Genomic DNA, 22,215 nt, shown 5'->3' on the forward strand with positions numbered 1-22,215 from the left:
GCGGCAAGGGTACGCACTCCAACAGGAGTGCACTCTTCTGCGAGTACACTTCGATTGCCCTTAACTTGCCTGCCTGAAAGGGCTATTACACTGGCATATGGATAAGCCCACTTACGTATACCATCTTGGACATAATTCTTCATCGCTGTTTATTTCGAAGGACTGATGCAAAGCTATTCAGTACAGAATTAGTGCATAGTTCATCAAAATTTGTTATCACAAATTACTATACAGTCCTGAATACCGTTGAGAGCTGTAAATATTGCTTCTCAAACCTGGAAAGCAGCAGCAGACTGACCATATAAGTCTGTCACTTTTGAAAGTGGCGTTAGTGCGAGGCATTTATAAATTTGTAACTGTCACTATGGTCGAACCCACTTCCAATAATGCTGGTTTTAACATATAAGATATAACAATGAGCAGCTGATGCATCGTCAACTTTTGTACGTGTTCTATGGCAAGATAAACTGCTTACTACAATGCTCCCATGTATTATGCATTATAGGTTATAATGATTAAATCTGCCTGCTGGGTCTGCGTGCTATAAGGAAAAAGAACATGTAATCCTTAAAAAAAAAAAAGAATGCATGCCGCACACTTCTGCCACAACTGCCTTTGTAGCCACGCATCTGGCACATCGCCCTACGCATCGCAGGCCTCACACATCTCCTTTCCATCCCTCCTATGCACGGGTCAACTGCGCCAATTTTCGAGAGGTAGAAGGGAGATAGCACCTGAGGACTGTGATGCAACGAAGACATGGTGTTGTAGCCAGTTGCAGCAAGCAGGCTACTTCGCCCACAGAACACAGACAAAAGTTCAGCGGGGCAGCTGCGCATTGTTACATCTGAATATTGTTAAAACTGGCAATGCTATAAGTGGGTTTCGACTGTACTTCTTTCTGTGTAGTTAATTTTTTTTCTGTAATAAGTAATTAATTTCGTGCTAGTTCTTTCAGATCTTTAGGATGCCTATGTCTTAATTTACACAAATGCCTGACTTTTGTAACATTTGTAAGTTGGCTTTTCAAACACTTTTCCGTCTGCAGCTTGAGTATGTAGTCACTATCTGGTCACCCAACCACAATAATCTAATAACCTTGTAGAATCTGTGCAGAATAGGTACACTCATTTTGTCTCCTCTATCTAGCATAACGGAAATGTTCTTTCACTTCCATGTGTGCGTCATGACATTGAGCTTTTGCGCTTGTTTCACTAAAAATGCTGAGTGCCAGGCTTTCAACTTTATGTCTGTCTATCCCATCTTGCACATCACTCAGATTACAAAATCATCTCAGCTTCATGCGCACCTATGGCACGACGGTCACTTTCCTTTTAACACTCACAGGCGCCATGCGAGTGAACAACCTACCAGGTTTTATCGGCGTTAACTCCGATAACAAAAAATTTAGCTAGCATCTAACCACACATTTAATTGGATGAAATAGAGCAGTAGCTTTTATGTTTCTTCTTCTTGTCTTCTCTGTTCATTTGCATTGTTAAACATGAAATAGCCATGTGCACTGCCTGGCACTGTTTATCTGTTTTCATATTAACTTAGTTCTCTCATCATATTTGTTTTAAAGTTATTTCTTTAACATGCATCTTCAGATAGCTGTTGTATATTGTATGCCGTTTTTACCTGAAATGTGCGAATTTGTGTATAATTTTTCCCTGTACTCTGATATGCAGTTTGCTTTAAGTCTTTGTTTTTGTTTTACATCCCCATATTATTGTGCTAGCCCCCCTTACCCAATTCCTCATATAGATGACTGTAAGGTACTTCGAATAAAATAAAAAAAATGTTTGGATGTTTGTCTCCTGTGATTTTTTTCTTGAAATCCAGTTATAAGAATTATCGGTTTAACAATGAGGTTTTCTCGGTGCAATAAGTGGGTTCGACTGCAAAGCCATATAAAGACAGTTTTTAGTTTAAATACAGTCATAAACATGTGCACATCCCACACACTGTGGGAATCAATGTAAGCGAAGCTTTCTGTGCTGTTTACTTTGATTTACCATAATTACCAGTGATGTTGACGGCAAATGTTTAATTTCTTCAATGTTTAGTGCAAGATGAGAACGGTGAGTTGTTGAAGTTAAACGCTACCTTGTGTGCACCATTGCTGTTTGTCTGCGTAGTACACAGAACAGACAGGGAGATGTATTTGCTTGAGGCATTGTTGAGCGTGAACGTTGAGCATATACATTGCCTCACATAGCACATCGCATCGTGGCAGAAGCATTAAACTTTAATTGAATTGTGGGACTGTATGTGCCAAAACTACAATTGTATTATGAGGCATGCTGCAGAGGTGGACTCCGGATTAATTTTGACATTATGGTGTTCTTTAACGTGCCCCTAAATCTAAGTGCACGAGCGCTTTTTATTTCACCCCCATCGAAGTGCGGCCACCACGGTCGGGATCAAACTCGCAACACTGAGCAATGCTATAGCCGCAAAGCTATCACGGTGGGCATAGAAGTGTTCATTTGGGCCGTCATTTTGTAGCATTGCTTTTTCCCAATGCCAATGCCTTTCGGTGCTTTTCGCATTTGTGAGTGGCCGCGTTCGACACTGCCCAGAGCAGAGCACCTCTTGACCACTCACAAACGCGAAAAGCACTAAAGGCATTAGCATCGGGAAAAGGTATCGTTACAATATTGCTTGGGGCCTTGATGCGTGACCGCTTCCACAGTGTTGCCTAGACACGACAATGCGCTTTAGTGCGGCTCTGCATCTGCACGCCGTGCCCAAGTTGTGTGCTTGACAAATTTGCACGGTGTTCATTTTACAGAAATAGCTGGAGCGTGCTGTACTGTACCGTGAACTTAAATTAATCCCATTTGCCCGCTACTGCTGTCGTGTCTATAGCAGTAGCATTTCCTTGCCTTCTCGCGTCGCCTTTTCCGTATACCCCCCCCCCCCTTTGTGTGGGAACTGCAAGCAAAGAGTGGCAAGGCTGTTGTTCACTCATTTCCCGACTACATCGGTTCTACTCACTCTATCTCGCTTCCCTCTGGACTTGCACGTTAGCAGAAAGTAAGCGCTGCAAGTTCTGCCTATGCTTTTGTGGAGGGTCAGGGAAAATTACAGCTGTAAAGAGGCTAATGTGGCAACAACCAGTGAGCTCCATTGTGCAAATTGACACGTGGTGCAAAGGTCCAAACGAGTTTCTTGCATCGCCTTTCCTCTCTGCCGCACTCCTGCCATGCATACACGCTCTGAACCACCTTTCGACACGGGGTACCAGACAGCAGCAGCAGCAGTGGGAAAGTCGAAGGAAGAGGTAAAGAAACATTCACTTTAATACGCTGCAGTTCCACTGTGAAATGGCTGCACCAGCACACAACGCACAGACTATGACAGGCCACGGACCATAGCACCTGGAACATGGCACTCCTACCCATCTAGCCAGAGTAATATTGTCCATCTTAACCCATAAAAATTAACTAATCCCCAACTGGTACCACCAGAACCTGTGACGTCATGGCAAGCTGTTATGGGGACTTTAAGGTAGGGTCACGACTCAGTACCTAGATTTTATTTTACACCCTTCAGGCTTGCCAAGCCTTCTCTCGTAACAAGAGTTTTTAGTTCTTTTTTTTGGTATCACAGAAAAGTAATTTACAAATTCAACTCAACTTATGTCTCTCTTGTGTGGCCCTTTAAATAGCAGGGTACTCCAGCCCGTTCATGAAGGTGAGCAGTAGCCACTCAGAGTTTTTAGTAGTATATTACTGTTACAGCAGTCGAAGCTCGAAACTCAAAACTGGGTTTTCTGTGCCTGTCCATCTTACCTACAACACCAATGACGATGGCCACCACCATTATCATCATCAATAAGTCATGTTTATCGTGTCACCATCAGGCCAGCTTGCCAATTCTTTGCCCAACACCACCACTGGGATTTGAACATGTGCCCTTGCACCAATGGGAACTGGACACACCAGCCACAGCACTGAGCAACAGCTGAGCAAAAGAAAAGTACAATCACAGAATTCTACCCCAGTACTAGCATATGGGGCAGGAACTTGGAGGTAAACAAACAAGCTTAACAAGACATTGAGGACTTTACAAAGAGTAATGGAATAGAAATTGGTGAAGTGTAATGTCAAAGGGACCTTCACCAGGCCACATAGCAAGTTTCGGTTATACGCTGGAAGTTACATGTCCTGGAGCATTCTGCCTTGAGAATTTTTTAAATTGGTTCATTAATAGCCGAGATAGAAATATTTCAATGCTGCGAACTCGACACTGACACTCTTTCTACTTGCCCCCCATCTAGCCTCCGGAAGCAAAATTCCTTCCCTGTGTTCTCCCATACTGGAGTTGGAGGATTGTGTGATGCTGTGATGCCCAAATATGGGGACAACGCTATGTGTACTCAAAGGTTTTAACGGTTCTCTTAGGTGGAGCCTCCGAGAACCCAATTGAGGACAAAGCCGTTGGTTTCGAACACACACACACACTTTTAATGGAACTAAAAAAGGCTTCAAATAAATTATAGAAAGAAATAGAAACAATAAAATAAACACTCAAATAGACATTACGGCGATAAGACACATTTGGGGCTAGTGTGAAGCTAACTAGTGCGCGAGTCCGGGCTTGCCACGACAGCAGGGACGCATGACAGTCTCGATGCGGAGACGCAGCGACAAGTTGGCGCAAGGAGTTGCGCCGGTCTCACCAAAGGTCGTGGTGTAAGTTGACTGACCGGGCGACCGAAGCGCGCCAGCTCTGGCTTGGAGAGGTAAAGCAGGCCGCTTGGTGGCACGAGCAGACGGCGGCGGCGTTCTGGCCGGGCAGCTGGGTGTAGAGCTCGGGCCCGTAGCCCGACTGCACGCGTCCTGCCCACGGGCGCAGAAGCTCGAACGCCGGCCTCAGGCCGCAGGCGGCATGACAGACGGGGGCGGCGTTCTGGCCGGGCAGCTGGCGTAGAACTCGGGGCCCGTAGCCCGACTGTTCTCGTCCTGCCCACGGGCGCAGAAGCTCACCGGCCTTGAGGAGCTGAAGGCACGCTCGGGTAGACGGGCGACGCACAGGAACGGGCTGGCAGGAGGCCCCAGTCGGGTGAAGTCCTGGTGGCTCGGGTCCGGAACCCGACGGCCCGTCTTCAACTCCCGGTGGTTGACCTCCCCCTGGCGTCGCTTCCTGGAACTCTCCCGGCGTCTCCCCAGCGTCTCTTTTTGTCGTCTGCTCCTGACCATCCCGATCACCGCACCATGTTGTGCGCCACACATCACAGATGTATATGTCACGGGCCCCATCTTTGTTTTGTTTTTTTTTTCGCCTTTTTGCTGCACAGTGCACTTCCACTGATGGCGTCACGCGCCAGCAGTTGAGATTGTCATTTCGCGCAGCGCGCTGTGCACGAGGACACCCTACTAGCCGTGTAAGTCAGGGCTACACGAATACTGAAGCTGAAACAAGTGGATCACATGATCCTGCGCTGGAACACGGTAGAAAATGACGTAGTTTGTTTGTCTACGTGTGCGAGTGCACAACCTGGGAACAAGCAGATGAAATGGAAGTACATCTCTCTTGCTGCAATGCAAAGTAAAAAAAACAGAGACATTTGGTGTGTGTTTTTTTATTATTTCTTAAAACTTAAATTTGTCTATTGAAGCACCAGATTACACAAATGAGAGATGTTGCCTTTGTGAGGGAGATCAGCACGCTCAAAAGCACTGTTGCCATTGTGTAGCTCATACCCACTTCGCTCTCTGGCTGCGCCCTACCTGCTGGTGCTGCGTTTGTCGCTGCTGCTCTACGGCCCGAATAAACCACTTGCACCTCAAATAATTCTTGAAATCACATGCCACACCAGGAGGCACATCACAGCACTCCCATGTATGTAAGCGCACTTGTGCGACATGCGTCGACTCTCTGGCTGGGAGCACGGCACCCGCGAGAAGGGCAGATGGCATTTGGAGCGAAATTTAAGCTCTTTCTGCAGCACGTGGCGATGCAATACTGAGCAGACACGGTCGTTAGTGGGCATTGTATGCATGGCACTTGTCAGCTCAAAAGGACCAGACCTGGTGAGGAGGCCCTTTGAGAGACAGGAAGAGAGTGGTGTGAATCAGAGAGCAAACAGGAATATCCGATTTTCTAGTTGACATTAAAAGAAAAAAATTTAGCTGGGCAGGCCACGTATGTGTCGGGCAAATAGCCAGTGGTCTATCAGAATCACAGTTTGGATGCCAAGGGAAGGGAAACGCAGTTGAGGACAGCAGAGAATTAGGTGAGGTGATGAAATTAGGAAATTTGCAGGTACAAGTTGGAATCGGGTAGTGTAAGACAAGGGTATATTGGAGATCACTGGGAGAGGCCGTCGTCCAGCAGTGGTCATAAAAATAGGCTGGTGACGATGAATTTATGCAAGGTTTAACACCCTATGCAGATCCGAAAAGTGGTCGCATCCGTTCAGGCATTTTTGAGGCCACACCAGGAGACATGTCGCGCATCACAGAGAAGAAGCTGGTCTCGAGAGACAGCAGCATGCACTGTGCGCGCCTGTTGCTGGGGCAGTAAACGTTTCCAGAGCTGAAGGAATGGCCCAATGCAAGCTGACTTTTTAAAAAGTAAAACCTTGTTAAACAGTTGCATTCGACACAAAGATACCTTTGTAATATCCAGTATTCATTATAAGCACACATTCATTACACTAACAATGGTAACAACATTTATTTACTTTGTTTTATCCCGCAATCTGCTACATCCATTTTCACTATATTAAGGTTCAACTGTATATTTCCAAATGTGCACTGAAAAATCATTTTAAAGACGAGAAAATTACATAGCAAAAGAACACAAGTACACAAATGAAAACTCTGGGTGTCACATCTCGAATATGTCATTTAGCAGGCAGCTGTCATTGAGCAACTATTTCTATCAATGTGGCCATACCCAAACCTGAAGTGGACACGTTAAGTGTCAACAACTGTATATGCAAAGGCACAGCACGCAACTATGAAGTGCACGTAATGCCACCTGGATTTTCTTAACTTCTTTAGAACATCTTAAAAATTATTATTATTGCTATTCCATGTGAAGGTGCAGCCGTCACCATTATAAGGTGTCTCACTCCACCTTCTATTTTCATTTCGAAGAACAAATATAATGCAATATAATAATATTTTTATTGTGCTTAAAGGGTTACCAACACACATTCGTTGCCACACCTAAGCACGTAGCACCTTCTGGTGGGCAAGCAGACCAGCGAAGCAGGCGAGGCAACAAAAGTGTCTAAGTAAAAAAAGAAAAGCTCACCCGTAGAGGTAGTAGAAGAAGGAGAGCAGGTAGAAGGCCAGCTTGACCCATCCCTCACGCATCGCCCGGCTCAGCTGGTCAGCGTTCATTATGCTCGTAGGGTCGTACAGGCCAGGCACGCTCATCACGGGACGCTGCCGGTACCTATGGAAGGAGGGACCATTCTTCACACTCCATTCCACACACACATACGCAAGAAAGGTACACGAAAGTGCCATGTAATTACATGTAACACCCAGTCCCACATCTTTATGCCACAAAATATGATTATATTTATGCATTATGTGAAAGGCTTCGTAGAAGTACACCTATGTACCACGGAAAGACAAGTCTTTGTTACAGTGACAGTGTCTTGTTAAGGAGTGACAAGTCTCTGTTAAACAGTGGCCTACTGTTAGCACTCGCAACCACTACGGCATGTTGCATAATGCAAGCACAAAAGTGAACAAAGGGTATGCAACCAGGCAATTCGTGGTTGTCAAATGCCAAGTAGTTATTCTGTACACAGATGGTGCCACAGGTCGAGAACAGCTGCACTGCTACACACAGAGCAATGCTTCCATGACTGCGCAGCCTGTGCAGCCTAGTGCAAATAAAAAGATTTTCTATATTTAAGAGGAAGCTTTAGCTTGGGCACAACTCCAATGCCACCCATTCAAATACATGTAAAACATGGAAATGCTTTTATCAGATAACCACTGGGCTACTTTTAATTAAATTTGTCACATTTGGGAGAGAAAGTTAAATTATAGTGCCTGTTGGAAGCGAAATCTTGATTTAAGGCCTTAATTTTTACAGTGAAGCTGCGCTCCTTTCCCCACTATTGCGAGTGTGTGTAGACAAAAAAACCATCATGGGGATAGGCTCCAGCATCGTCGTCTTGCGCAGTTGACTCATTGGCGCCCCGTGGTGCTACTGTGTGAATGCGCTCGTACTACTGCTCCCGTGTTCGTCGTCATCACCATTAATTAATTAATTAAATGTAATGAAGAAGATCACAAGGACAAGGGCAGCCAGATCGTCTGTTCCGTGCCTGCAATGGAACCAATGGGCCAGCCGGATCGCCAGTGCTTAGCAAGTGCTTGAGCCGTTCGAGCAGCCAGCTGTTCCTGCTCTGCGTGACCTTCCTTCTCGATTACAAACAGACGCTGCCAACTGAACTGTTCAAACACTCCATTACAATTGGCGGAAGGTGCGGGGTATTCAAGAACATCTACACCCTGGAACTCCCGTCTCGGACTCTGCCTCCCGTCATGCCTGACTCTCCCCAGCCGACGTCGCCGCCACCCTCCATTGCCTGCTCTCGCGCTGTCCCGCAACGCTATCCAGAGGTTTTCTGCGGTACGGATGAGCAGGTCGTCAATGACTGGTTGTCTAAATACGAATGGGTGAGCTTGCACAATCGATGGGACGATACCGCCAAGTTAAATGCCGTCATATTCTACCTTTTAAGGGAGTGGCTCACCTGTGGTTTAAAAATCACGAAGCCGACTTTCAGTCCTGGTCCGCGTTCAAGACCAGTTTCGCTGCAGTTTTCGGTCGCCCTGCCGTCCACAAGTTGCGCGCCGAGCAGCGGTTACGAGAGCGAGCGCTAAAACCCGGTGAAACATTCACCTGTTATATTGAAGAGGTCCTCAACCTATGCAAACGTGTGGATGAGTCTGCCTGAAAATGACAAATTGAAGCAGATTTTGAAGGGCATCGCCAATGACATTTTTCAAATGTTGATCGCCAAGAGTCCGCGCATCGTAGCAGAGCTCATAAACTTGTGCCAAAGCTACGACGAGTTGAGGAGGCACGGGATTTGACCAGGCGCCCCTCAGTGGCTGACGAGGCCTTCTCTTCCACGACCGTCTTCTCTGATCGCTCCCCCCTGCTCACACAAATCCAAGCTTTCGTGCAGGAGGAAATTGCACGTCAGCTCTCTCTACTGCCCTTCACTGAGCTACCCCAACAGCAGCCGCTGCCGTCACAGCCTCGTATACAGCTCGCCCCTACGCTCCGGCGGATTATTGAAGAGCAAGTTGCTGAGGCTTTACCTATGCAGCATCAGCAGTACCCTGTCGCCACGCCACTTACTTACACATCCGTCGCCGCGCAGCCTCAAGTTGCTGAGGCTCTACCAATGCAGCATCAGCTGTACCCTGGTGCCGCGCCACCTACTTACGCATCCGTCACTGCGCAGCCTCCTCGTCAACCACTCGTTGCGCTACATCCACGGCCGCTACCACCCGTTCGTCGACCTGCACCTGCGTTTGCTAATCCTTGGCGCACACAAGACAACAGGCCCATATGTTATGCCTGCGGTATTCCCGGCCATGTTGCACGACTCTGCCGCCGTCGCATGCTGCACTCTGATGGGTTGGTGCAGTCGCCTCCCTACGCCGACATGCAACCTTTTCAAGACACTTATTTTAGTCGACAGTTGAACAGGCCACCAGCCGAGCGCCCGGTCCTTACACGTCGTTCGCCTTCCCCGTGTTGCCGCTCGTTATCCCCCATGCGTCGGTGCCCTTCACCCACGCAAGAGGAAAACTAAGCGCCGCAGTTCAGGAGGCAAGAACTGCGTCGCCATCGATCTGTACAAGTCTTCCATTGTCGCCTTCGAACGTAGTCGACCTTAATGTTGACAGCGTCCCTACCGTTGTGCGAATTGATACTGGAGCAGCCGTGTCTATCCTAAACGAACGCCTCTCTCGCGCCTTACGAAAAATTACGACGCCAGTTTCTAGGTTTTCTCTTCGCACAGCAAGCGCCCAGTCATTGCAGCCTTCAGCACCATGCACAGCTAGAGTTGTTATTCAGGGCGTTCTCTATATTGTGGAGTTTGTGGTTCTTCAGTCCTGCTCTGACGACGTGATACTTGGGTGGAACTTTCTTTCGCGAAATAACGCTGTCATCAATTGTGCACGTGCTGAAGTCGAATTATCGCCTCTGTGTGACGTACCCCTCGTTGGCGCCACTTCTCTTCCCGCTAAGCTAGTCCTTCGGGAAGACATCGCCATACTGCCGTACTCGTCTGCCGTTGTTCCCGTCTTCTGTGGCGCTGTCTCTGAAGGCACTGTCTTCTTCACTCCTTCGGAACTCTTCATAACCCGCAAAGATGTTCCCCTCCCTTTCGCCACGCTTGACATTTCAGCCGGTCTCAGCGCCATCGTTGTCTGCAATCCTCTTCCTACAGCCCTGACGGCTCTTTGCGGTGAAGCACTTGGCCAAGTTCAGCCTTTTGATGACGTGTTTATAACGGACGTACTGGATGCTTCGTATACAGAGCTCACTGACTTCTGTGCACTTTCCACTTCTGCTCCGCCATCACCTGACTTATTCACACCTTTCATTGCCGATGACCTTACTTCTGAGCAGCGCTCCCAGCTTCTTCACCTGCTTGCCCAGTTCCGTTCTTCCTTTGATGTCGCTCAGCCTATTCTGGGTCGCACGTCAACCGTAAGCCACCACATCGACACTGGCTCCAACGCGCCATTGCGGCAGCGCCCGTACCGCGTATCCGCCAAAGAACGTCAGGTGATCAGTGAGCACGTGGACACAATGCTTCAGCGCGGCGTCATTCGACCTTCCAATAGCCAGTGGGCATCACACCGGTGGTTCTCGTCACAAAAAAAGATGGTTCTATTCGGTTCTGCGTCGATTATCGCCGTCTTAATAATATAATGCGAAAAGACGTTTACCCTCTACCACGCATTGACGACGCTGGACAGCTTGCAAGGCGCTGAATTTTTTTCTTCGTTGGATTTACGTTCGGGCTACTGGCAGGTCCCGATGTCAGCAGTTGATCGCCCTAAAGCTGCATTCATTACTCCGGATGGCTTATACGAATTCAATGTGATGCCATTTGGGCCTATGCAATGCGCCTGCTACGTTTGAACGAATGATGGACAATATCTTGCGCGGTCTAAAATGGAGCACGTATTTGTGCTACCTCGACGACATTGTTGTGTTCACCCCTGATTTCAGCACGCATCTTCTTCGCCTTAGGCAAGTGTTGACGTGCCTGACCAACGCAGGCCTGCAAATGAACCTGAAAAAGTGCCAGTTCGCCGTGCGCAAGCTCATGATTCTAGGTCACGTCGTATCACAAGACGGCATTTGCCCCGACCCATCAAAACTTCGCGCTGTGACAGAGTTTCCGAAACCTTAAAAGACTCAAAGAACTCCGTGCCTTCATCGGCCTCTCTTCTTACTTCAGACACTTCGTTCGCAATTTTGCCTCAATTATATCACCTTTGACACAACTCTTAAGTGGTGCCAACGACCTAGCCTCCTGGTCTCCTACTTGCAACACCGCGTTCGTGACCTTACGCCGTCTCCTGATGTTTCTGCCTATACTGCGACACTACGACCCCACTGCCCCAACTGAAGTGCATAGCGATGCCAGTGGTATTGGCCTTGGCGCTGTCCTTTCGCAGCGCAAGTCTGGCTACTCCGAGTACATCGTTGCTTACGCCAGTCATGCGCTGTCCAAAGCGGAACGCAATTACAGCGTCACAGAAAAAGAATGCCTGGCCATCGTTTGGGCACTCTGAAAGTTTTGCCCTTATTTATATGGCAGGCCTTTCCATGTCGTTACTGACCATCACGCCCTTCGTTGGTTATCCTCTTTAAAAGACCCGTCTGGACGCCTTGCCCGCTGGGCTCTGCGCATTCAAGAATACAACATACACGTCATCTACCGCTAAGGTCGCAAGCACGCTGACGCCGACGCTCTGCCCTGCTCTCCGCTGCCAGCCGACACGGCCTCCCTCTCCACCATTAAGGTGGTATCCTCGGTCGACATCAACACCTTCGTATCAGAACAGCGCAAGGATCTTTGGGTGGCCTCTCTTCTGGATCTCCTTTCTGGCTCGCCTGCATCTCCCATCTCCCGCTCCCTGCGTCGCCAGGCTGCCAACTTTGCTGTCCGTGATAACCTCTTGTATCGACGCAACTACCAGCCCGTTGGTCGCAAGTGGCTCCTGGTTATCCCTAAGACCTTGCGTTTTGACATGTGCGCGTCTTTCCATACTGACCCACAATGTGCACACGCAGCCATGTTGAAGACGTATCACTGCCTGCGGCAATGTTACTACTGGCGAGGCATGTTTACTTTTGGCCAAAAGTTTGTCCGCTCGTGCCCGCAATGTCAACACCGCAAATCTCCGCCTCATCCAGCCCACGGTTTATTACAGCCGCTTCCGTGCCCTGCTCGTGCCTTCGACTGTGTGGGAATTGACCTGTACGGGCCGCTACCGCTAACACCCGCTGGCAAACAATGGATTATTGTCGCAGTTGATCACCTTACACACTATGCTGAAACCGCTGCTCTACCTGCAGCGACCGCCAATGACGTTGCATCCTTTCTGCTCCATTGTTTCATTCTTCGTCATGGCCCACCTCGGGAGCTGCTGAGTGATAGAGGCCGCATGTTTTTGTCACAGGTGGTTGAAGCACTGCTTGCTCAATGCCGCATAGTTCACCGGACCACCATGGCGTACTATCCTCAAACTAACGGGCTTACGGAGCGTTTCAATCGCACCCTAGGTGATAAGCTCGCCATGTACGTTTCATTGGAGCATACAAACTGGGACATCATCCTCCCATTTGTCACGTACGCATATAATACGGCTACACAAAGTACCACAGGATTTTCTCCATACTTTCTTCTCGACGGTCGCGATCCTTCCCATACCATCGATACGGTTTTGACTTATACACCAGACGCGTCAGAGTGTGCTCCCGTTTCAGCCGTCGCCCGATACGCCGAGGAATGCCGTTAATTAGCCCAAAAGTTCACCTCCGCACACCAACAACGACAAAAAGCCAATCGTGATGGCGACGCTATGAATCTGAACTTCGCTCCCGGCACACTTGTCTTGTTGTCCGTGCCTGCTACCACGCCTGGACTTTCAACAAAACTTCTCTCGCAGTATGATGGACCATACCGCATCGTCGAACACACCTTCACGTCGAACATGGCAAAGATGCATCGCGGACTACCTTCAGGCCTGCTTGAACTCTTTACCTTTCGATGACCCGTTCTTGATCCGCAACTCTGACGAAGTTATTGCAACACTAAAGAGTAGCCCGCCGACATCTTGTTTTTCAATCGACGTGAAGGACCTGTTCTACAGTGTCCCGAGGCAAGCGGTGGTACTAGCAGTAGAAGAAGCCATCGACACGTTGGGCTACACCAAATTTCAGGACGTGTGCAAGTGCAGTATTTCTAGTTTTGTGAACTTGTTAAAACTGTATCTACATGGTGCGTTTATCGAATATGGTGACAGTGTGTATGAGCAGAAGGATGGAATCGCTATTGGTTCTTGTATAGCTCCCGTGCTTTCCGACTTATTTTTGAGTGTGGGAGACAGGAAACTTGCCGCCTTGTTTGGAGACACGAACATAACTACCTGTTTCAGATATGTTGACGATTATTTGGTGTGCATGAAAGAAAACCAAACCGATCCATGTAGCGTAGAAACTGTCATCAGCATGTTCAAAAAAGCACATGAAGGTTTAGAGTTCACGTACGAGACTCCTACCGAAGGTCGATTGCAGTACCTTGATATAAACATTAGGATCAGAGGCTCCCACATGTGCTGGTGCTACAAAACTAGAGGAGAAAAAGAAATCCTGAGGTACGACTCTTGCCATTCTAAAATCATTAAAAGAGGCATCGCCAAGGCTTGCATCAGTCAAGCAATTGAAAAATCATGCCACCATGCGGTGAGGGAGAGCATCGATCTGCAAGTAAGCCGCTTGAGAAACAGTGGGTACCCGAACAGCATGGTGGTGCAAATCTGTGAAAACTTGTTGCCCGAAATCAGAGCCAACAGGAAAAGGCAGAAAACACAGAAAAAATTGAAAAAACGCGTGGTGTTGCCTTACATCCATGGCTTGTCACATCGGATAAAAAAGACAGCCCAACGCCATGATGTTCAAGTTCTGTTCACCGCCCCGCAAAAACTAAAAGGCATGTGCAAGAAGGTGAACGCAGGATCCAAAGAGGCCAACCCTAGTGGTACGGTCTGTCAGACTAAGCACGCAAAAAAGTACGTGGAATGCGCTACTTCAGTTGTTTACCAAATCCCACTAGACTGCGGGAAAGTATACATTGGGCAAACTGGACGTTGTCTAAACGATAGGTTACGGGAGCACAAATACACGTGCCAGCTTCTGACAGCACCTAGCAACTTGGCCACACATTGCAAACAGTGCAAATGCTCTCCGCTAATAGAAAGCACCACAGTCATCGGAACATCAAAAACAAAAACGGAGCGAGAAATATGGGAGGCGCTTGCGATAGCTAAAGAAAAAGAGACGTGCGTAAGCACTCCGTCCATCACGCTTATCAAAGCTGAGGTCGAGTTCGCCAGGGCGAACGGGTGCATGTGAAGGATGTATGCCTGACCCAAACTATAATCACATGTCGTCACCTTGTCATATCTTTTTATATGTAGCCCCCCCCCCCCGCACCATATCTCCTTGTATATAAGCGCGTTCTTTAACAGTATCAAACAGTTGGTAGTTTGCGCTTCGTCCGTCCACGTCCTGTCCTTCCTTAGTATCGTGTTTGTAAAACTGAGCGCAATATAACCATAAACAAGTTTGTCCTCGCACCTTGCGGATTTTGAGAGAATGATCATTATACTTAGATACATGATGTGGTTGTTTAAAATATATTTCGCTGATAATTCCAGTATTATTGTTAAAAATGAGAAATAGAAATTTAAGTCTGAACTTTTTCCGCCGAGAGGAAAGCGATTCTCAATTCAATTCGTGTTTCGTTTCAATACAACTTTCTCTCTATCGATACTGCCCCAGGACGAACCTAGCAGCTTGGTTTTGTATTTCTTCTAGTTTATCAGTCAAGTTTTTTTGCACGGGGTTCCAGACAGCACAGGCGTACTTTGAAATTGGTCTCACACATGTAGGTAAGCTGTTGTTTTTTAGCTTTGACTGTGAACATTTCAAATTCCTCTGAGCTGAGTGCCCTTCTGGCTTTTACAATGACGTCATCCACATGAGCAGACCATGAGCAGTCAGATGATAATGTGACACCCAGATACTTGTATGCAAGTTCATTTTTCTATCAGGGTATCATTTATTTGCTAAAGACTAACAATCTTTTTCTTTTCTTTTTGTAAAACAAACGTGAACACACTTTTCTTAATCCAAATTCATCTTCTATGTGGAATACCAAGTATTAATACATTCTAAATGTGACTGTAACGTGGTAGCATCTTGTTCACTTTTAATTTTCCTATAAGTAACACAAACGCCAGCAAACAACCACATAAATGAAGAAATACCCACAGAGATATCATTTATGTAGAGTAAAAACAAAAGTGGCCCTAAGATTGAGCCCTGTGGAACTCCTGACAGACAAGGGGTGCCAGTCGTATTCTCTGCGCCATGCAAGCTAGCTCAGTTGTGTCCTCGCATTCTTTCTCATGGGAGCAAGAAACATGGCTGCTTTAATATACATGCCAATCTGTACACACAATGCGCTACCGGAGTTGTCTATGAGTTTCCGCTGTCTTGCGGTAAGACGTGTCGGCTAGACTGGGCGATGCATAAATGAGCGTGCACAGGATCGTGAGCTGCCACCGAAAGGTAAAGACGCAGCACGTTTACCCAGGAACTGCATGTCACATCACCGTGAGCCACGACTGGACAAGATGCGGATTCTTGGAAGAAGCAGGCACACTGCAGCACGTGCCTTGTTAGAGGAGTTTCATATTAAAGAGCGAGTACCATCTTGTGTTAGCAACACACAACTTTTACTTTTGCATGCAGAAAGAAGGTTTTTTGAAAGCTGGCTGTGATTAGGGTGTCGCACGATTTAAGCTGTTTTGTATGCTGTGCATTTGCCTGCATGTATACAGTGCATGTTATAAAATAAGAGAATAAACAGTAAAAAGGTGGCGCTCCCCTCGTTCCCTTCTGTCGTTCTTTGTTTGTGCCAAAGAGATCATATTCATGGTCTACTCAGCATTATGCATGTAACTCGATCTATATATACATCAGTTTCATATCATCTGGGCAACCTTCCTTTGTAAGTAGTGTTGTCCTACAGATACCTTAGCCTCTCCATAACTTTAAAACTTACCTGGAATGATCACACTGAATCCATAATCACCAGCACCAACAAAACACTTACATATCGTTGTCCGAATTTCTCACGCACTCCTTAGGCTTTTAAACTTTTACTTAATAAAACACTAATTCGTTCGAAGGTGGAATATGCCATTTCTGTTTGGGACCCTTTCCATGACAATCTAATCTACTCACTTGAAATGGTTCAAAATAACTCTGCACATTTTATTATGTCTAACTATGCTCGAGCTGCAAGTGTGACTAATATGAAATCGAGTCTTGAACTACCACCACTAGCATCCCACCGCAAGATTTATTGCTTGTGTCTTTTTCACCGCATATTTCACCATCGTTCACTACAGGATGATTTCATATTTCCTCCCCAGTATGTATCATCACGCATTGATCACCGACATAAGGTTGCCATTCCATTTTGCAGGACTTTCCAGTATTCATATTTCCCCATGACTTCTGAGGAGTGGAACCATCTTCCTGCCATCACTGCAGACATTACAGACCATCAACGTTTCAAGAATCTTTTAACAAACATTAACTGAATAGTTTTTTACCACGTTTGTTGTTTCTTCTTGCTTGTGCTTACCTGTATCATCTTTATGTGAGTTCACGATGTTATATAGTTTGATGATTTGTATTGATTATTTGATTTGATGATTGGAGGACTGTATTTATATTACATTGGTGCATTATATAATTTAATGTATTGGTGTATGTTTTGACGGAAATGTTCTTTTTTTTCTATCTTTTTTTTATCACTCCCCTCTGTAATGCTTCGGCCCTGAGGGTACAATAAATAAATAAACTCAAGAGATCAGATAGAATTTGCAGAACTGTCAAAACTTATCAACAAGGAGAAAGTAAGAGACGTTCGAAATTATAACGTGAGAAAGACTCAGTAGCACTAATAATGCACAGACTGCACGCGGAAATCCTGAGGCAAGTGCAAATACGATCACCTAAAACTATGGATGGGCTCCTGGAGTGCCTTCACGACATACCCATCTACTTCAGAAGCAAATATAAGCATTAGCTCAAGCAGTCACTTCAGACGGTCCGGCGCGGACTGGTCAAGCTGTAATCAGCGAGAACCGAGCCACCTTGCAGGCGGCACAGGGAACTTTGGTTGACGCGCTCCCAGAGGTTGGGTGAATAACGTCGGCAGCGACCCTGTCCGCTTACTTTCGGACGCTCAAGAGTCTCCAATGACAAAAAACTAATAAACAAGGGTGATCAGTCCGACCCGATGACCACAACTGAGACTGTTTATTTAACTTGCTCTAGCCTACTTCACATTCCTGTCAAAGTGGGAAACAGACATATGATGGCTTTAGTTGACAGTGGTGCTTCTGCGTCTATAATAAATGCCAAGCTGGTAGATTCAAGTCACATGCATAGTGGAAGAGTACTAAGGGTGCAAGGTTATGATGGAAAAGTGGCAATGCATAATCAGTGGGCCTCAGTAAACATCGAGTTCCAAGGTCATGAAATAGAGAGTGAAGTACTGGTGATAGACGGGGTGACGTACGACTTTCTGCTATCCAGACCAGATATAAGGAAACTAAAAATCAACGTATACTGGGACGATGCAGTTTTAGTGGAAGGACTATCAAGGGAAGAGACAAAGCAGGATAGAAAAGATAACCTGCGAGTTGTCAAGTGCATGGAGGATATTGCAACGACCTATCCTGAACTGGTATGCATGGGAAGCTATCCACAAGCGATGACGTCACACAAGGTGCCTTTCGAACTAACTGACAAGACCGTCATCCAAAAATCACCTTATAACATGTCAAGAGAGCGCAAGATATGGTTAAAGAAAGAATTGCAGGAGATGCTAGACACCGATATAATCCGGCCTTCAGTGTTACCCTTCGCCTCTCCCGTAACTATTGCGCTGAAGGAAAATGGAACTTTCAGACTGTGCACAGATTACAGGGTTCTCAATCACCAGACAGAACTTATACCATTTCCCATGCCGAAGATAGACATGATTATAGATGAGACAGGTGGTTGCCGAAGTTTTTCACAGATTGACTTGTGCAAAGGTTTCTGGCAGATCCCGCTAACTGAAGAAACAAAAATGTACAGTGCTTTTATCACGCCCTTCGACCTGTACGAGTACAACCGGCTTCCTTTCGGCTGGAAAAGCTCGCCAGCATGGTACCAGAAGATTATGAACGAAGTCCTGAAGCCTTTCCTAGGTATCTTTTGTAACGTGTACATAGACAATATTATCATCTTTTCAAAAACAGAGGCTGAGCATCAGGAACACCTGTCCCATGTATTAGATGCCTTGAGCTTGGCACACCTCAAGGTTAATTTTAAGAAAAGTGCGCTCTTTCAAAGAAAAGTTGTGTTTCTTGGAAGAGTCTTTGATGGGACTACCAAAAGCACGAAACAAGAGTCCGTCGAGAGGATATCCCAACCAGTAAAACCATATGACGTCCACTCATTGCGTGTGTTTTTGGGATTAGCAGGACATTTCAGAGCCTTCATAAAAGACTTTGCCATAAAAACAAGATGCCTCACGCACCTAATGCAGAAAGAAGTTAAATTTGAGTGGGATGAGGAATGTGAGAAAGTCTACCGTGATCTGGTGCACAAAATCTCTGCTGACCCTATTCTACGCATACCAGATTTCACTTTACCCTTTGAAATGAATACCAACGCATCACACTATGGGACAGGTGCAGTATTGTACCAGAAATATCCAGAAGCATCCGGCCGAGAAAAGCGGCACGTAGTAGGTTAGTACAGCTACACTTTCAAGCCACCTGAAGTCAACTACACCACTACTGAAAAGGAAGCTCTTGCTGTCCTTAAAGCAATTCAGTACTTCCGTACGTACCTAGAAGGTGCGAAGTTTACTTTGTTCACCGATCACCAGGCCCTCACTCATCTCTTGAATATGACCCAACCTAACGGACGTATCGCCAGATGGGTGAACTCCTTTCAGCAGTTCAATTTCACCATCTCCCACAGACCTGGACACCTTTTGACTGATGCAGATGCATTGTCTAGACTGATGATACAGGCCAACAAAGAACAATCAGAAGAAATCAACGAAGTTAAATTGTGGGAAGGCACTGAACAATTGATTTTTATGGAAAGTCGCTATCAAGTCCCGCCAATGCTGGTTTCCAGGGTGCTTTATTTGTACCACGATAGCCCAGAATCTGGAGGTCACGACGGATTTTGGCGCACCTACAACAAGCTAGTCAAGAGATTTACGTGGCCTCACATGAAAGAAGACGTCAATCAATATGTTTGTTCATGCCACATTTGTCAAGTCAACAAAGTGAAATATAAGCAGCCTATGGACGCCATGATAATACCTTGCCACTCAAACATGCCCTTTTGAAGTTATACCCCTGGATTTTGCCGAGCTAAATAAGAAACGTGAAGGAGTCAGAAAAACGCAAGCGTTTCTTCTGGCCATAGATGAATGCACCAGGATGGTTGGGGCACGGGCAGGAAAAGAAGATGTGAATAGTGTCCTCACCCTTCTCGAAAGGGATATGTTTAGGACAACCAGGACGATCGTATGTAACAACGGTCCAGCATTCAAGAGTGAAAAACTAGCAAGAAGGGCTCGAGACCACAATATATCAATCAAATTCTGTGTGCCATACCATACCGCGGCGAATGGGCTTGCAGAGTGTGCTATACAAGATGTGAAACAATACATCAGGATGTACGAAAGTTTCCCTGGTGGATGGAAATGCTCTTTAGAAGCAGCTGTAATACATCACAATCACTCCTACACCAGTGTCTTGGGATGCAGCCCGCAGTTCGCTTCTTCAGGAGAAACCCCTATTCTTCAGGCAGACCGTGAACTGGGACTGTTAGAACATCTCAAGATCGTCGAGGAAAGGAAACATAAATTGCAGGAGGAGAGGTACCGTGAACGAATGAAAAAAAATTTTGACAGGAGACATTGCTCAGACATTCCAGACATTCAAGTCACCGACCTCATTCTAGTTAGGAAAGGAGTAAGAGAATCCAGTGCAAAATTTTATGGTCCTTACTCTGCGACAAAGACAGCCACTCAGAAAGGAATACTGGAGACTGTGTGGTACATTGGTGAACGTGGCTCAGTTGAATGTGCTTCGATTGGAAATGTTTTCAAATATTACCCCAGGAGGGGTTAGCAAAAGAAACCTGGAAGGGTGAAGCGGTATGAGCTTCGATTGGAAATGTTTTCAAGTATTACCCCAGGAGGGGTTAGCAAAAGAAACCTGGAAGGGTGAAGCGGTATGAGCCTTCGAATAGAAGATGAAGCGCAGGAACCGGGGTTGAGGAGAAGAGAAGAAGGAAGTTAGAATAAAAGGTAGACAAGATGGACGCCAGTTCCACAGCAATCATCATCATCATCAGCCTGGTTACGCCCACTGCAGGGCAAAGGCCTCTCCCATACTTCTCCAACAACCCCGGTCATGTACTAATTGTGGCCATGTCATCCCTGCAAACTTCTTAATCTCATCCGCCCACCTAACTTTCTGCCGCCCCCTACTATGCTTCCCTTCCCTTGGAATCCAGTCCGTAACACTTAATGACCATCGGTTATCTTCCCTCCTCATTACATGTCCTGCCCATGCCCCCCCATTTCTTTTTCTTGATTTCAACTAAGATGTCATTAACTCGCGTTTGTTCCCTCACCCAATCTGCTCTTATCCCTTAACGTTACACCCATCATTCTTCTTTCCATAGCTTGTTGCGTCGTCCTCAATTTCAGTAGAAACCTTTTCGTAAGCCTCCAGGTTTCTGCCCCGTACGTGAGTACTGGTAAGACACAGCTGTTATAAACTTTTCTCTTGAGGGATAATCGCAACCTGCTGTTCATGATCTGAAGATGCCTGCCAAACGCACCCCAGCCCATTCTTATTCTTCTGATTATTTCCGTCTCATGATCCAGATCCGCCGTCACTACCTGCCTTAAGTATATGTATTCCCTTACCACTTCCAGTGCCTCGCTGCCTATTGTAAATTGCTGTTCTCTTCAGAGACTGTTAAACATTAGTTTTATGCAGATTAATTTTTTAGACCCACTCTTCTGCTTTGCCTCTCCAGATCAGTGAGTATGCATTGCAATTGGTCCCCTGAGTTACTAAGCAAGGCAATATCGTCAGCGAATCGCAAGTTACTAAGGTATTCTCCATTAATTTTTATCCCCAATTCTTCCCAATCCAGGTCTCTGAATACCTCCAGTAAACATGCTGTGAATAGCATTGGAGAAATTGTATCTCCCTGCCTGACGCCTTTCTTTATTGGGATTTTGTTGCTTTCTTTATGGAGGACTATGGTGGCTGTGGAGCCGCTATAAATATCTTTCAGTATATTTAAATATGGCTTGTCTACACCCTGGTTCCATAATGCCTCCATGACTGCTGAGGTTTCGACTGAATCAAACACTTTCTCATAATCAATGAAAGCTATATATAAGGGTTGGTTATATTCCGCACATTTCTTTATCACCTGATTGATAGTGTGAATATGGTCTATTGTTGAGCAGCCTTTACGGAATCCTGCCTGGTCCTTTGGTTGACGGAAGTCTAAGGTGTTCCTGATTTCATTTGCAATTACCTTAGTAATACCACAGCAATACTTTCCGTCTATTGTGTCCTTTAACTAGGAACGCTACATCAGTAATGAATAATATTGTTAATATCGGCAAGTCTGCGGCAATAATGTAGCCATGTCCACTTTGAGGGGACAGAAACTGGGGTGCGCTTAGCTACCAGTGACATAAGAACACATGGTGGGCATGCTTAGAAAACTGCGGCATTTGTCTTCACTACTATCCTAATAAGGCACGTTTCCGCTAAGGGTGGG

General features: G+C 46.3%; 1 protein-coding gene across 1 annotated transcript in view; it reads right to left on the minus strand.

Moving 5' to 3' along the window:
- The window catches only part of cni (protein cornichon), an 84,682-nt gene that overhangs the window by 12,511 nt on the left and 49,956 nt on the right, over nt 1-22,215 (minus strand). The window contains exon 4 of the mRNA XM_075677918.1: nt 7,276-7,419. Within this exon, the coding sequence (XP_075534033.1) occupies nt 7,276-7,419 (144 nt within the window). The remainder of the gene's footprint in view (nt 1-7,275; nt 7,420-22,215) is intronic.

The sequence above is a fragment of the Dermacentor variabilis genome, unplaced genomic scaffold (assembly GCF_050947875.1).
Source record: "Dermacentor variabilis isolate Ectoservices unplaced genomic scaffold, ASM5094787v1 scaffold_14, whole genome shotgun sequence".
Lineage (NCBI taxonomy): Eukaryota > Metazoa > Arthropoda > Arachnida > Ixodida > Ixodidae > Dermacentor > Dermacentor variabilis.